Below are 17552 nucleotides of genomic sequence, written 5' to 3'. Positions count from 1 at the left end.
AAAGGAATGAAGGCTCTATTTTCACACCATTTATTTTTACATAAAGTATTCAACAGTGATGTAAATGGGCCAGGCTAGGCCGGGCTTTGGCTTTCATGGGTTAAACCTATGTAAAAAAATATTCAGCTTATCTGACTTATTGGCCTACTAAAAATTTTATTTATAGCCTGACTTATTTTTAAAAATTAAAAAGCTTGATATGGCTTATAGGCCTTGTAGACCTCCCAGCAAAGAAAATAATTAGCTTTAACAGCCAATACAGGTTCTCATTTTCTATAGTCTCTTATTAAAAAAACATAATGGAGATGCCATTTAGCCAAATAACTAAACTTTAATTCATCGAAATGCTCTTATTAAAAAAAATTGGAGTCCCATTTAGCCAAATAAATGGTGATGCATAATGGAGAAATTCAATTATTCAATTTAAAAAACAAAACTACAAGGCAGTGCACAAAAGAAGACACTTAGAAGCAAAATATGACCATATTTGTGAAGAAACAGCTCAAAATATTGAGGCACAAGAGCAATGGTTGCTGCAGATTCAGGTATCTATTTATGGACACCTGTCTAAGAAGAGAAACATGTCCCAACTATCTAGTAGATTTGTTTTTCATTTTTTAGACTACGATTTCTCATACTGTGGTTATTCATTCACATGGAACTATTCTCTTGAGAATCTTGATTGATGTGATTTTGGTAATTGTTTGACATTGTTTGCAGGCTCAAAATGATGGTTTCTATGTTATCTTCGACCTTGAAGAATACAAAGATAGTTCTTGTTTGTTTAGTAGTTCTCATGATTGAATCTGATTTTTATACTTTATCATCATGTTGACAAGGTTAAGTTTGTTGTCAGATTATGTTTAATAATGTACATAAAATTTCAAGATTAACCAGCAAAAGAAAGTTTTCTCAATTATTACATTGATTAAGATAAATTTTCAATTCTTAATTTTCATTGGCAGTTATTGGTATAACTTATTCATTTTATACAGAATACTCGAAAAATATCAAAATGATAAATAATCAAAATTATACAAATTATCAAAATATTTTCGTATATCAAATACTCCATTTTATTCATTTTATATATTAAATTATCAAAATATTTTCATAATTATATAAATCTATTAGGAAAAAAATTTATTTAAATTTTTTAAAGTAATAGGATTGATATTATTTAAACAAATAATAAATATTTATTTAAAATTTAAAATATAATATAAAATTAAATTAGTAAAGAAAGTGCAAATTATATGTATATATATATATATATATATATACATATATATATATATATATATATATATATGTGAAATTTTCATGTGATTTTTATGAACATTTTCATATGATCTATATGTACATTATTTCATGTGATGTTAATGAAAATTTATTTCATGTGATGTTAATAAAAATTTATTTCATGTGATCTTTGTGAATAATTTTTTATCTTTTATATTTATATTTGGTTTGAGCCTATAAACTTTAGTTTCCAACGCCTTACAGATTGTATTAGGTTTTTTTATAATAAGTCAGGGCAGACCAATAAATCAAGTATTTAATAGTCTAATAAGCCAGTGTAGGCTCTAAATATTTTACATAGACTTAAGCTATCAAAGCCGAAGTCAGACCTAACTTGGCCCATTTATACCCCTAGTCGTAACATGTGAAGAACATCAACGTAGAGGGACAATAAACTTCACAATTAGAAAGAAACATGGAACAATAACCTACAAAAAAAAAAAGAAACATGGAACAATCAGCGACAAATGTCTAAAATTATTTAAATGACATTGGATCCACATAAATTATTTCATCAGTGTTTAGATATTTTAAAAATACAAAAAAAACAAAGAAGTTGTTAATGAATATGTACAAGAAATTTTCATACATCATATATTTATGGGTTCACTTTTTCTGAAGTCATTGTAGATAAGTTATCTGCAGTAAGCCCAATACGACGTCGTTTTGGAACGGAAATCATAGTGTTTTTATAATTTTAATTTATTTCAGGGTTATTATAGTCTTTATAATTATAATTTTTTAATTTTTCAATCCCAAAAGACATCGTTTTGGAAGTAAATGCCGTTATGCAGATAACTTATTTGCAATAACTACAGAAATATTTTCCTGTATATTTATATTTATATATATATATATATATCTTCATTGGTTTTTCTCTTTAGCAATTTTCACTGATTAATCGCCAAAATTCTCATTCCTATTGTGAAATCAAATACAAATAACACCAAGAAACGATTCAATTCCATTACCAATAGCAACGGTAGCTCTGCATTAAAATATATTTTTTAAAAGGTAAATGTAAAACAGCATTCCATTTTAAAAAATAAAATAAAAAAACAAACCAAAATGGCATAATTTTATTAAAATGACACAAAGTTATATCGTTTAAAATGACAAATACTTTTTTAAAGGTTAAGATTTGGTGTCAAATTTTAAAATTTGACACCAATGTCAAAAGATCCTATATATATAGGACCACTCTCACCACCCTCCGCCATGATGATTAACTACCGTAGTTTATCATCACAATTGCCATTAACCACCACCACCCGCTGCTACTAGCTCCAAAACTATCACCACCACCACCACTCTAACCTACCATTATTGCACCAATCAGTATCATTAGTCACGTCCCATCAATATTGACTACTAAAAAAAACTTAAATTTTTAAAAATTTACGTAGTAAAGATATAATTTTTTTATTTTGAAATATTTTATAAATTATTTATATATTTTGGCATGGGAAGATTATTTTGACTTTGGTGCAAGAATAAAAAAAATCTTATTTTTCATCTTAATCATTTATTTTTTTATGTATTTGACATATATATATTATGTTATTGAATTGCTTTTGCAGTGAAAAAAATAAAAGAAGAAAAGACCTCAACTGGATATGTATTGACAAAAATGATTTCATAACTAAATATTATGCTATTATTCTGACAGTATTTATATATCATTATTATTAATAGAGGTGGCAAAGCGGGCTGCCCACCCCGCCCCGCTCCTGCCCGCCAAAAAGCGGGCTGGCCCGCCCCGCTCCGCCATTGAAGGTGGGCTAGATATCTCTGCCCGCCCCGCCAAGCCCGTCACATTTTATACTAAAATTTAAAAAAAAAAAAATCAGCCCGGGCGGGCTGGCGGGCAACGGGTTTAGAAAACTCAGCCCGCCCCGCCCCGTTTGATGGGCTGGGTGGGCTCGGCCCATTTTGCCAGCTCTAATTATTAACTACATTTGTGAAAAAGCCCTTCAACCCTGGGCCAGCCCATTAGACCCCACAAAAAAACCTTATTAAATTTAGTCCTCTATGTTATAGGGCCATTTTTGTCCCAACCCATTGAAACCCTCTCATTTTGAGGGCTATGTTGGGGTTGGGCCGAGGCCACAAATTTTTTCCATCAATTTACACTTTTTTGTTTTCGTTCTCATCTAATCTTACACACACCTTCGACTCCACCTGGCTCCGCCGTCCACGGAAGTTCCGGCCACCACCTTTCGCTCCCTCACTCTCTCCCTTTCTCTTTCTTAACAGGTCCCTTCTCAATCTCTCGCTCTCTCTCTCTCTTTCTCATGCATAATGCCCACTCAATCTGTTCTGTTGGTGAATTTTTTTTTTTTAATGCAAAATTTGGTGAATTTTTTTGCAATTTCAATTTTTCATCAGCTTGTGAAAATATATATTTATTATTACATTTTGGGTATCGATCCTTTATCTTTGATGCATTGAATTGCACCTTGATGCCCGCCATATGTTTGAGGAAAATAAAAAATACGAGGCAGTAATTTAGGGAAGAATGTGAACCAATTTTCTGCTGCATCATTGTGTGTGAAAGGTCAAGTCAAGAAGTGTGATTTAATGTGCCTTATTGTCCAATTTATGTTTTTTTTCCTTGTGTTTTGCAGACTACAGTTAATCACAAGCCTTTCTTGAACAATTTGATTGGGAAACCTGTTATTGTGAAACTAAAGTGGGGAATGGAGTACAACTGTACAAGGGTATGGTCCCATATTATGGCGTAATTTTTCTACCGTTAAATATCACAGTAATATGTTTCATTTCGGTGTTTATATATTAGGTAATCAAATACTGCATGAATTTTTTATTCATCTGTTAATTGTGTTTTTTTTTTTTCCAGGTTATCTTGTCTCAGTTGATTCCTATATGAACTTGCAGGTGAATTTCTGAATTAAATCTTAGGTTTTTCCCCCCGAATAATAATTATTTTTTGGGGATCTTTGCTTAGTAGCTAAAAATATTTTTTATATTTGTGAATCTCTGTGTAGCTGGCCAACACTGAGGAGTATATCGAGGGACAATTTACTGGAAATTTAGGAGAAATTTTAATCAAGTAACTTCCATCTCAACTATTTTATTTGCTAGTGGTTTTCTTGTTTTGCTAAGCACATGTATATGATGTAGATATTTTTGTTGATTGTATTGAATCTTATCTCTATGATTTTGTTGACCCTTCATTGTATTGATATGGACATCAAGAAGGGTAACATCAGAAGCCAATGTGCATCAGGAAGTTCAACCAAAGGGGATTTGAGGTCACTGTTGCATCTCTCAGTATTGGGCACATTTGATAAATATCTCGGTTCATTAAGTAGTAATGAAAGGGGATTTGAGATGTGAAAGAGTATAAACAGTTTTCTGTTTTCTGTTATTCAGTTGTAACTAATTCCATATTTAGTGGGTTGTTATAGCACAGCTATATATACTGTAATTTACCATTTATCTGTAACTGAGTTTTCATATTTTCTGATAATAAAATCAGATACCAATTTCTTATTCCTTCTTCTCCTTCATTTCTCTTTCTTGCACTCTGGTCTGATACCTTTCATGGTATCAGAGCTAGATCTTGATCCATGGAGAATCACGACCTTCCGCACGCTTCAACAGTCTTTGCTGCACACTGCAGCACAACCTTCCCTGCACACATTTTCAAACCCGGTATCAATTAAGCTTGATGAAGAAAATTTTCTTCCCTGCAAACAACAAGCTTCAGCCACGATCAGAGGTTTCAAACTACAGAAATTCATATCAGCAGATGCAGAATCTGCAAGAACCGAATATGGAGCTGATCTTTGGGAGCAACAAGATCAATTGCTGGTTTCTTGGTTATTAGCTTCGATGTCTGACTCTCTTCATACAAGAGCAGTTGGATGTAACACTTCGCGTGAAATTTGGCAGAAACTTGAAGAGTTCTTTGCTTCTCAAACTCGAGCAAGGATTAAACAATTAAAGGTACAACTTAAAAGCACAAAGAAAGATGGTTCGATTTCAAAGTATCTTCTTCAACTAAAGAAGATTGTAGATTCACTAGCAGCAACTGGAGCTCCTGTGTCTACTGAAGACCACATTGATGCCATACTCGACGGTCTAGGTGAGGATTATGATCCTTTTATAATTTCAGTTTCTTCAAGAACTGATGCCTATACTGTTAGCGAAATAGAATCTTTACTCATGGCACAAGAAGAACGCATTGAGAAACACAGAAAAACAGAAATCTGTTCTGTTCAAGCAAACATGGCACAAATGCAGATCAAGAAACCACAACAATACAATTCTATAAGAGGAACTTTCTTTAATAGAGGACGTGGTCAATACTACAGAGGAGGCAGAAACTTCAAGCAAACATGGCACAAATGCAGATCAAGAAACCACAACAATACAATTCTATAAGAGGAACTTTCTTTAATAGAGGACGTGGTCAATACTACAGAGGAGGCAGAAACTTCAGAGGTGGAAGATTTAATCACAGTTATCAAGGTTCCAACAATTTCCACAGCTCAAACAGACCCCAATGCCAGGTTTGTGGAAAGTTTGGACATATAGCGTGGGAATGCCACCATCGCTTTACTGAGAGCCTTCCAAATCCATACACTCAGAATCAAACGAATACTTCTTTTCAAAAACCTCAAGCTCATGTGGCTGTAGCTGATTCCAATGAACCCTCTCATCGTGATGATGCTTCTGACTATTGCTCACTGTTCGATCCAACTTGGTATCCTGACTCAGGAGCAACCAACCACTTCACACCAGATTCATCTAATCTGATTACAAGGACAGCATACAGGGGCAATGAATCTGTCAAGATAGGTAATGGCACAGGTATGAAAATACAGCTTGTTGGTCACTCAATTCTTAAATCTCCTTCTCACTCCTTTACCTTATCAAATCTTTTACATGTCCCTGGCTTATCCAAAAATTTGTTAAGTGTCTCTCAATTTGCTAGAGAACACAATGTCTTCTTTGAGTTTCATTCTAACAACTGCTTTGTTAAATCTCAGGTCACCAAGGAGATACTTCTCCAAGGGACACTTAAAAATGGCCTATATGCCTTTGAAGGTGCCAAAGTGATCAAAAAACCTCTTCTTGCTGCACTTAATACAGAAACTTCTTGTAATTCTGTCAATACTAGTCATAATTCTCTTTGTAATTCATTCATAGGCCTATGACACAATCGACTAGGACATGCTTCACTTAAAACTGTAAAAGTTGTCCTCTCTCATTGTAAAATTCCCTTTCAAAATAAAGTTGACATCGCACCTTGTTGTGCCTGTTGTATGGGTAAGATGCATCAATTGCCCTTTACTATGTCATCTACAATCTATTCACAGCCTCTTGAATTGGTTTTTTCTGATATATGGGGTCCAGCACCTATGGATAGCACATATGGTTCAAGATATTATATATGCTTTGTTGATGCTTTCAGTCGTTTCACTTGGATTTATCCCTTAAAATCCAGGTCTCAAACCTTTTCTGTCTTCCTACAATTCAAAAACATGGTCGAATTACAGTTAAATGCAAAAATTAAAGCTGTACAAACCGACAATGGGAAGGAATATCTAAAACTCACCTCCCTTTTACAGAATCATGGCATATTACATAGACTGACTTGTCCCTATGTCCACCAGCAGAATGGTACTCCTGAGAGGAAACATAGACATATTGTGGATACTGGCCTTACACTATTGGCAGCATCTGGTATTCCTCTCAAACATTGGGAAGATGCCTTCCTTTCTGCTACTTTTGTCATAAACATGCTGCCTTCACCCACATTAGGAAATAAATCTCCTTTTCAAATTCTTTTCAACAAATTTCCTAATTATTCTTCCTTGACAGCTTTTGGATGTGCTTGTTATCCTTACCTTCGACCATACAACAAAAATAAGTTCCAGTATAGGTCCGAACCTTGTACCTTTCTTGGTTACAGTGTGAATCACAAAGGCTATAAGTGCCTCACTGCATCTGGTCGAATCATTTTATATGTACATGTCATATTTGATGAAAAACTCTTTCCATTTAAGACTCCTAAACTTTCTCCACTCCCATCAGCATCTAAGCCTTCTTGTGTTCCCCTTACACCTTATATACCTACTGTATCTCAACCATTGAGTGATAATAATCCTGTAATTTCTACTTGTCCCATTAACACTACTACTGCTTCTTTGCCTGTTATTACTACTGATGTTTGCAGGTCTCCTGTTACTGATTTGCACTTCTCACCACTGAATGATGGTAATTCTGGCAGTCCTCATACTGATTCTCCACCTGTTTGCTCTCCTACTTCCCAAGTACTTCCTCATAATGATCATCCCATGGTCACTCGAGCCAAGGCTGGGGTTTTCAAACCAAAGGCCTTTTCTGTTTCTTTGGAACCTACTACTGCAAATCAGGCTATGTCTCAACCACATTGGTTACAAGCCATGAAGGATGAATATCAAGCCCTTCTTCGTAACAACACTTGGCGTCTAGTCTCTCTTCCACCAGGCAGGTCACCCATCGGATGCAAATGGGTTTTTAAAACCAAGTACAATCCTGATGGTAGTGTTTCCAAATACAAAGCTCGCCTTGTTGCTAAAGGCTTCCATCAACAGGAAGGATTCGATTATGCAGAGACGTTTAGCCCAGTTGTTAAACCCACTACCATAAGAGTTGTCCTCTCATTAGCTCTTTCACGCAGCTGGCCCATCCATCAACTTGATGTGAACAACGCGTTCCTCAATGGTGATTTAACCGAGGAAGTATACATGCAACAACCACCTGGATTTAGTGTTGGTGATAAAAATATGGTGTGTCATCTGACCAAAGCTCTCTACGGTCTCAAACAAGTACCTCGTGCTTGGTTTGACAAACTAAGTTCCACTCTCCTTCGACTTTGCTTTGCTTCTGCTAAATGTGACAATTCACTGTTTGTATCATTCACACCTTCTGCCACAACTTATATACTGGTATATGCCGATGATATCTTAATCACAGGTTCAAATTCTGCTGCTATCTCTTCTCTTATTACAACCTTGAACTCAGCCTTTGCACTTAAAGACTTAGGCAAGCTCCATTACTTCTTGGGAATTGAAGCTCACACCTCACCTACTGGTGTTTTACACTTGACACAGTCCAAATATATTTCTGACCTTCTAAAGAAAGCAAATATGTCAGATGCTAAGCCTATGCCCTCTCCTATGATCTTTGGTCAAAAACTTTCCTCTACAGTTGGTTCCACTTTTCATGATCCAGTCCTCTATAGATCAGTTGTTGGGGCACTCCAGTATGCTACCATTACTCGTCCTGACATTACCTTCTCAGTTAACAAGGTATGCCAATTTATGCACAATCCTCTTGATACACATTGGAAGACTGTCAAACGGATACTTAGATACCTGAGTGGTACTCCATCCTTTGGTCTCTCCATCAAACCATCTTCCAACTGTCATCTCTCTGCATTCTGTGATTCTGATTGGGGTTCAGACCCAGATGATCGTTGTTCCACCTCTGGCTTTTGTGTCTATCTTGGAGGAAATCTAGTCTCTTGGTCATCCAAAAAGCAACCCGTGGTTAGCCGCTCCAGTACAGAGGCAGAATACAGATGCCTTGCCTCTACCATCACTGAAGTTATGTGGCTTCGCTCTTTATTGTCTGAACTTCGTGTACCCTTGCCTAAGGTTCCTACCATCTATTGTGACAATTTAAGTGTTGTTCTTCTCACAGCCAATCCATTATTTCACTCTCGAACAAAGCATTTTGAACTTGATCTTCACTTTGTTCGTGAGAAAGTGCTTCACAAGATTGTCTCTGTTTCTCATGTTCCTGCCACCCACCAGATAGCAGATGGCCTTACCAAAGCCATATCTAACAGCTCATTCTCAGAATTCAGGACCAAGCTTCGTGTCTCTGACTCATCGACCACTGTGCTTGAGGGGGGATGAAAGAGTATAAACAGTTTTCTGTTTTCTGTTATTCAGTTGTAACTAATTCCATATTTAGTGGGTTGTTATAGCACAACTATATATACTGTAATGTACCATTTATCTGTAACTGAGTTTTCATATTTTCTGATAATAAAATCAGATACCAATTTCTTATTCCTTCTTCTCCTTCATTTCTCTTTCTTGCACTCTGGTTTGATACCTTTCAAGATGCATTATATAGAATCTTGGTTGGTAAACCAAAGGACCTTAGGGTAAATTCAACCGATCTGTAGTTTTTTTTTATTATTATTATTACTTTGAATATATGATTTGATTTGGATACTATCTCTATTTGGATACCATCTCTGTCTCAGGACCAAAGTGGTATAGCTCATTTATTGGTTCTGAGTGACTTATCGACTGATCTGTGTGGGAATGGTTTTGCAGACCTTAGACAACTTTATGTACCAAGTGCCTTTTTGGATTCTAGTTTGATTAATGTTAATCTTGTGAGTACTCTGCGTCTATGATTTAAGTAAATTCCTATAAACTTGCATTATTTAAATTAACATTAAGAATCTATCCTAAATTGAATCTAGTTGTATAATTGAATTAAAATAGAATCTGTAACTTGTTACTGCTTCTGGTTTGATTTTGAAACCTAGTCTATTAGTGTTATATTGATATAATATTTTACGTGACATTATATTTTACAAATATTTGATTTGGACTGATCAGTGTAAAAGAAAAAAATGGTTTTTTATCATTTTTCTAGCCTAATTCTGATAGTGTCTCAAGTAAACCTTGAGTTGACCTGTTCTTGATCCATGTTTCTGTGTAAGAAAAGCAAAATTAGTTTCTCTGAGAGCTTTGGTCCAACAATAATACCTTGGATCTTCCCATTGATTTTATGTTTACAATTTTGAATTTTGCTTCCAAAGTTTGATGCTTTTTGCATTATTATGGAACCCCATCATGCATTTGTAGGGGAGTTTTATATCTGATTGTTGGACAATTTAGGTGCTATGCTTATTTAGGTGCTGTATGAGTTGGAGAATTCTAGAAGTTGGGTTGCGCTACATGTTGCTGATAATTGTTGTTTTCATTATCGTAGAGTAAGTTTTGATTTACTTGTTTAAACCCAATTTTGAATCATTGTACTTTCCACGAATTATAAACCTTTTTGAGTTGGAAGACATTGTTTCGTATGTCTTTTGATGAGCTTTGGATTCTGCACCCTTTACAATCATAATTTCTATCATATTGCAGCGGCTATTGCTGAAGATTATGGAGGACTAAAATTGTGTGGAAGAGATTTTATATTGTCTAAAAGATTACAAAAGAAGAAATAGACAAAAGGATCAACTTAGATGGGGAAAACGAGATCTATATTGACTAATGGACTTAACATTATTGTACCATCTTGATCATTTTTGTCACCTTGAATAACAATTACTACTTACTATCAGTACACATAAGTTTTGTTCTTTTCACTTTGTGACACTTGTGGTTTGACAGGATGAACTTGAGAGTATCATTTTCTTGTCTTATGATATCAGATTTTGTCACCTTTAGGGTTTGCATATACTAATCTCTTGATGTATTTGATATTGAAAAATTACAAAAAGCTTAATAAAAATCAAGTATAGGTTTTTTTTTAACAAAAAAAAATACACATTAAATTTTTAGAAGGTCCATGGGCTGGTCCTAACCCATAGGACTATTGGCCCATGCGAGCCAATATCATTGTGGGTTTTTTGACTCTAACTCACACGAGCTAGGGTTAAATAGACTGAGCTGATCTATTTTGACAGCTCTAATTATATATCTATAAAGTCGTCCCCCCCAAAAAAAACAAAGTTCAAAACCATTGCATTCATTTTGAATGAATAAATAAGTGGTGGGTTTTTGCATCAAATTATATTTTTTTAATCATTATCTATTTTTGTTTCTTTCAAGACTTAATGAAGTGATATATAAATTGATTGGTGATGTGTTTTAAGATGGAATGGAAAAAAAATTATTACTTGTGGAAAGCTAGACCCATTGTCCCTCATAGGTTCCAGATGATCCATTTTTATCCTTTCCCCCTATATCTCAATGTATTTATTTTGTTATCTCTCTCTGTTTTTATCTTACTTATTTTCCCTTTTATTTTTCTTCTCTTATTTCTTTTTTTTTAATCTCTCTATTTTTTTAAAAAAATTTAATGTATTTTTATTTTTACTTTCTTATTATTTTTCTTTTACGTTATTTTCTCCTTTATGTATTTTTATTTTCATTTTTTATTTTATTCTTCTTAATTATTTATTGTTACATTTTCATTTTAGTGTTATTTATATTTTTTTAATTTTAATTTTATCCTTTTTTTTCCTTATTCTTTTTTATTTCAATTATCTATCACCAACCAAAAATAGTTTAGGATAAAAGTGATGTTGATATTGTTGATATTATTGATATATCCAATTTAGTGGTAAACTTGACTAATAGTAAGTATAATTATCCCCTTAAATATAACTTACATGTAGCACGATCAACTTACATTTGTATAACAATAATAAGTCTTACACAAATTTTAATCTTTAACTTTTGTGTATCTAACCACCGTTATAATATTTTTAGAATTAATAATTAATCAATAAATATTACCTAATAAATTATAATCTCAAATTCACAAAAATCAACATTTAAGATATGATGTAAAACTTATACCAGTATAAGTTGATTCTGCCTCAATTTACTTATAACATAAAACATAAATATTATTTTTGAATATGTTTGTATAAGTTTTTATTTTAAGTAACACATAACTTTATGTGATTTAAATACAATATGCAGATTTTTCATTTACAATAAATATTTATACATCTTATATCGGTAATTATGTGTTTACGTATAATTTTTTCTTTATAACTTAAATATTAATATGTCTTAATGTAAAATTTTCGTTCCAAGTAAATGCAAATTTTATTTTTGTGATTTATATATTAATATAATTTAATAGAAATATTTACCTTTACAATTTACATATTGAAATGATTTTATATAAAAAATTCATATATATATATATATATATATATATATATATATATATATATATATATATATATATATATATGTAAATATTTACTTCAATATTTAATCAAAGAATTTGCAACTTTTAAATTTTTTAAATGTGGCTATCTTTAATTCCTTAATAGAAATTAAAAGAGTACATGATAATATTAAGTATGGTTTTTTTTTTTTTAACATTTAATGGAAGATAAATTTTCATATTTGAACGATTACAAAATTATATATAAATTTTTCGTCAAAAATTTACGAAAACTGTATTAAAAATTATTTTATTTAAAAAAAATATCAATAGGTTATTCTATTGTAATTATTCCACAGGTTATCCTACCCATAACAATACAGCATTACTCGGGCAATGGTTTTTTTTTCATTAACACTACGAGAAAAGCATCTTATATTTATTCAGGCTAACTTTCTGCCCCGATTAAAATCAGAAGTATTGTTAATTGTCCAAATACAATTATTATTACTATTATTATTTTAATGTTACTATTATTAGTGTAAAATTGTTGTCTAGTAAATATATAATTACTAGTATTAATTGTTACTTGTAACAATATTGTAATACTGTATTTTTCATTTTAACCTCTAATCGTTTATTTTTCAAAATCATTAACAGTAATTACTCATTTAAAAATATAAAAGTAAATAAAAAAATTAAGTATAACTAAGTTAAATATAAATATACTCATTAATTTCTTCCACACAAGGCACAGACCTATCTAAAGAGGAAAAATGAAAAAACAAATCAAACGTAGGACGGTACTGAACCATGCGTCTGAAAAAATCAATTAACATGGAACAATTATAAGTTTTAGCATTGATGCATCCAGCATTCTCAACCATGAAAGTAAAAATGTACATCCTCTTGCCTCTTCCCCTTATTAAATAACACAACCGAAGAAAAGGGGGCAGTTGGCCACAGACCTTGGTTCCATCTCACAGTCGGCAACAACATGAAATTGAAAGGAATAATAACCTTACACATTTTCATACCCAAAAAAATGGAAAATTTTGTCGTTTGGCATAGCCAAGAAGAGTTCCTAAATTATTAAATTTAGCAATTATAAAAGAAGGATTAAGATGAGAACAAGACTGTATGTGATTAAGATGCAGCTGATTCCTTAGCAATCTTCTCCGCCTTTGCAATGACCTCTTCAATACCGCCAACCATGTAAAATGACTGCTCTGAGAGGTCATCGTATTTGCCATCCAACACACCCTGTCAGTTACATAATAACAGGAATCATCAGTCATGCATTAGTTCAAAAAAAGAATCAAGTTAAAAATGTTATGGATTGGAGTATGACAGAAACAGATGCAGCCATCCTAAAAAATTGAAACAAAACTTAAGACGGCCAAAATAACTACTTTTAATTTCAATAATGACGTGCAAGCAAAGTGAAAATTAACCCTAAGAATAAGCCAAAATTATTGAAAACAAAGTTCTAAGTAAATAAGAAAAATATGGAATCCAGACAGCTTAAATCAATTGGCACAGATTAGATAGTAAAGTGCATGAAGTCGCCCCCTATTAGCAGCCTTTTATTTTATATGAAATTAAACATTTCAGAAAATCTCGGGGGAGGGGGGAGACACAATTTCACTTTCCAGGTGCAGCTTATTGGAAATTAATTTTGATATCTTAATGTAATAAATTGAATATTAATTTCACTTTAGTACATACCTGGTGCAGCTTATCGGAAATTAATATTCAATTTAAATTAACATATCAAAATTGATTCTAATAGGCCAAATGAGATTAAAACAACCAAAGTCTTTGCCCACTAGACGAGGCAAAAAGAGATTATATGACCCAAAAATAGTACATACCTGGAAGCTGTTAATGTTCTCCTTCAACTCAACATATTTTCCTGGGGCACCAGTGAAGACTTCAGCCACATGGAAAGGCTGGCTTAAGAATCGTTGAATTTTACGGGCACGGGCAACAGTCAATTTGTCGTCTTCACTGAGCTCATCCATTCCCAAAATAGCAATGATATCTTGAAGATTCTTGTAATTTTGAAGAACTTTCTGTACACCACGAGCAGTTTCATAGTGGTCCTCACCCAAAATAAGTGGGGAAAGCATACGAGATGTGGAATCCAAGGGGTCAACAGCAGGGTAGATACCAAGCTCGGAGATCTATTCAATATCATCAAAATCAAATTCTCTAGCTAATGATAACAAAAAAATCAGTGCAATAACAACTTTAAATAACACAATCAAACCTGTCGTGATAACACAGTTGTAGCATCCAAGTGAGCAAAGGTGGTAGCAGGAGCAGGATCTGTCAAGTCATCAGCAGGCACATAGATAGCTTGGACAGAGGTAATGGAACCCTTCCTGGTTGTTGTAATACGCTCTTGAAGACCTCCAAGATCAGTAGACAAGGTTGGTTGGTAACCAACAGCAGATGGAATACGACCAAGCAAAGCAGACACCTCTGAGTTAGCCTGCATGATACATCATAATGTAAAATGAACAATAATAACAGGAACAACGTCCTGAACAGAAGAAAAGTTATCCAGGATAATTTTTCCAAAGGGCCCATACTTGGGTAAAGCGGAAAATGTTGTCCACAAAAAGAAGCACATCTTGCCCTTCAGCATCACGGAAGTGTTCAGCAACAGTAAGTCCAGTAAGACCAACACGAGCACGAGCACCAGGGGGCTCATTCATTTGACCATATACAAGAGCACATTTGCTGTCACTCTGATTCCATGAAACAAACATAGTTGACAAATTTGTAAAATTAAAATATTATGAAGAATATTGAAAATGTATCCCAAACAGCATTCTGTTCACCTGCTTATCACCAAGCTTAATGACACCACTTTCAATCATTTCTCTGTACAAGTCATTACCCTCTCGGGTTCGTTCTCCAACACCAGCAAACACGGAGAAACCACCTAATCAATGGAAACAGTCAGTATAGAGTATAGAAAGGTAAAAGAACATCTAACCAAGAATAAATTAAGTGCATCAAGCACATACCGTGAGCCTTTGCAACATTGTTAATAAGTTCCATAATAAGTACAGTTTTTCCTACACCTGCACCACCAAACAACCCAATCTTTCCTCCTCTTTGGTATGGTGCAAGAAGGTCAACAACCTGCACTTATGCAAAAATGGTACCCAGTCATAACACAGACATCAACAATGAGGAATTGAGATAAAATGCATACAAAAAGAAAGAAAGAAACAAAAGAAGAAAAATACCTTGATCCCAGTAACAAGAATCTGTTGTTCAGTTGCTTGATCAACAAAAGCAGGAGCTTCTCTATGAATGGGCAAGTAATGCTCGGTTTCTAGGGCAATTGACAAAAATTACAATCAGTTAAAACACCCCGCCAAAATGATAAAAAAAAGATCTTATCTACTGATCGGATATAAAAAGGCTTTATGGATTTCTTACTGAGGTCACCCTTCTCATCGATGGGCTCTCCAATAACATTCATTATACGACCAAGGGTAGCCCTACCAACAGGAACCTAAATGGAACGCATACAGTGTATTAGGAAAAAGAAAATAAAAGCTGATCAAAACTAAAAAATAAAAAACAGATCAGAAAAATCCATGGTTGCAAAATACGAGTCCGCAAAAAAAAAAAAAAAAGAGATTGGACCACTTGAACTAGATCACAGGAACAACGTCCATATACTGATTTAGACACTGACAAAAGCAATTTGTAAACAATAAGACCATAAAGTGAGTCTAATTTAAATTCAGCTTAAAAAATACAAAGAATGCTGCAAGACATATTATGTAATTGAAAGTTACCCACATCAAACAATGAACCATGAATAGAAACAATACGTTAGTTTCAAAGTACAAAATTACATAACAGTGTAATGATCAAAAGACGACCATTTTCGGCACACTAATTTCATATCTAAACTGTAGTAGGAAGCAGATGACCAATCAATTAATAGACAAAATGGGGTTCTTTCAACCATCAAACAGTGACAAACTCGCATACATCTTCACACTAAATAAACCAAAAATAAAACATCAAATCAATTCATTTTTTAAAATAAATCTTTACAACCCATTTGTTGATTTCAAAAGAGGGAATAAAACTCAGATCCACAAGACAAAACCTAACGCTTCAAACAGCAATGGTCTAAAAATCAGATATTCCAATCCAAACAGGTACCAACCAAGTCAAGATTTTTCAGAAACCCCAACTCGGCTACCAAATCAAATTAAACTACTAGCTAAAACATGTAAATTTATACGAATAAGTGGAAAGTGATTAAATATTTACGGTAATAGGGGAGCCAGTGTTGAGCACGCGCCACCCTCTAACAACTCCTTCAGTGGCATCCATAGCAATAGTTCGAACAACTCCCTCACCCAAATGCTGCGCCACCTCCAACACCAGCCGGGAAGAATGATCAATAACCTCAAGCGCGGTCAGGATCGGAGGCAAACCCTCTTCGAATCTGACATCGACGACGGCACCAATGACCTGGCACACTTGGCCGATCGCACCCTTGCCGGTGAACTCATCGGTGATCTTGCCGCCGCCGGCGGGTTCCTTCTTTGCCGGAGGTGGAGAAGGAGGGGCAGCAGCCGCCGCGGCCGAAGTGGCATACTCGGCGACGCGGTTGAGGAGGTAACCGTACGGTGAAGCACGGCCAGAGGAAGAGATCCTCGATGTCGAGGAAGAAATCGAGGGTTTCGATGTAGATCGACGAAGGGAAGATCGAATCAGAGACGATACGAGTCTGCGTGAAGCCATCTTCAGAGAGAGGAGAGAGAGAGAGTGTGTGTGAAGAGGGCTAGGGTTAGAAGAGTGAGAGAGTGTCACTATATTATGCAAAACCAAAACCTACAATTGCTCCAAAAATGGGGATGTTTGCATTTTCGCCTCGATTCTTTTTTTATTTTATATTTTGGTCCTCTCAGGTTTTGGTTTTACTGCTTTAGGGTGGGACACGTGGACCTCTTGGTCCAGGTTTTATGGGATGTTATTTGTTTTCTGCATGCGAGTCTGTCGATTAAGGCTTTTTGACTTTGACAAGGTTTTGAGTTACATGAGTGACATGCCACCGCTTCTACTTTCACTCTCAACTCTCAACTCCCAAGATCTACTCTAAACTCTCTGCCTAATTTTCTCCACACAAATGGGTGAAATTTTTTGCAACTTAGGGGCAAAAATTTGTAATTCTTTTTTAAATAGTTTTTTTTAATAACATATAAATAATGCGAATTAGCTAATTTTATTTTTATCAAGAATTAGGTCTGATT

General features: G+C 34.2%; 2 protein-coding genes across 2 annotated transcripts; one reads left to right on the top strand and one right to left on the bottom strand.

Moving 5' to 3' along the window:
• Positions 1-3917: 3917 nt before the first annotated feature.
• Positions 3918-4815, top strand: LOC133296438 (probable small nuclear ribonucleoprotein F; the record flags this gene model as incomplete). The annotated part of the gene is made up of 4 exons (XM_061495426.1): positions 3918-4014; positions 4163-4200; positions 4311-4375; positions 4522-4815. Coding segments are annotated over 4 exons (255 nt in total), but the record flags the coding sequence as incomplete, so codon positions are not given.
• An 8238-nt stretch (positions 4816-13053) lies between these two features.
• LOC133296435 (ATP synthase subunit beta, mitochondrial) lies at positions 13054-17096 on the bottom strand. Its single transcript, XM_061495418.1, has 9 exons — positions 16567-17096; positions 15715-15790; positions 15519-15607; positions 15294-15411; positions 15105-15208; positions 14853-15011; positions 14528-14752; positions 14130-14441; positions 13054-13518 (listed from the first exon to the last, which is right to left on the bottom strand). Exons 1-9 carry the CDS (start codon positions 17041-17043, stop codon positions 13402-13404), a joined length of 1677 nt encoding a protein of 558 aa, XP_061351402.1. The 5' UTR covers positions 17044-17096; the 3' UTR covers positions 13054-13401.
• Positions 17097-17552: the final 456 nt, after the last annotated feature.

Source organism: Gastrolobium bilobum, unplaced genomic scaffold, assembly GCF_033153095.1.
Source record: "Gastrolobium bilobum isolate Gb01-03AN ecotype WA unplaced genomic scaffold, APGP_CSIRO_Gbil_v1 utg20910, whole genome shotgun sequence".
NCBI classification, from domain to species: domain Eukaryota; kingdom Viridiplantae; phylum Streptophyta; class Magnoliopsida; order Fabales; family Fabaceae; genus Gastrolobium; species Gastrolobium bilobum.
Note: the sequence above shows the minus strand (reverse complement) of the source record. Positions and strands in the feature narration are given on the sequence as shown.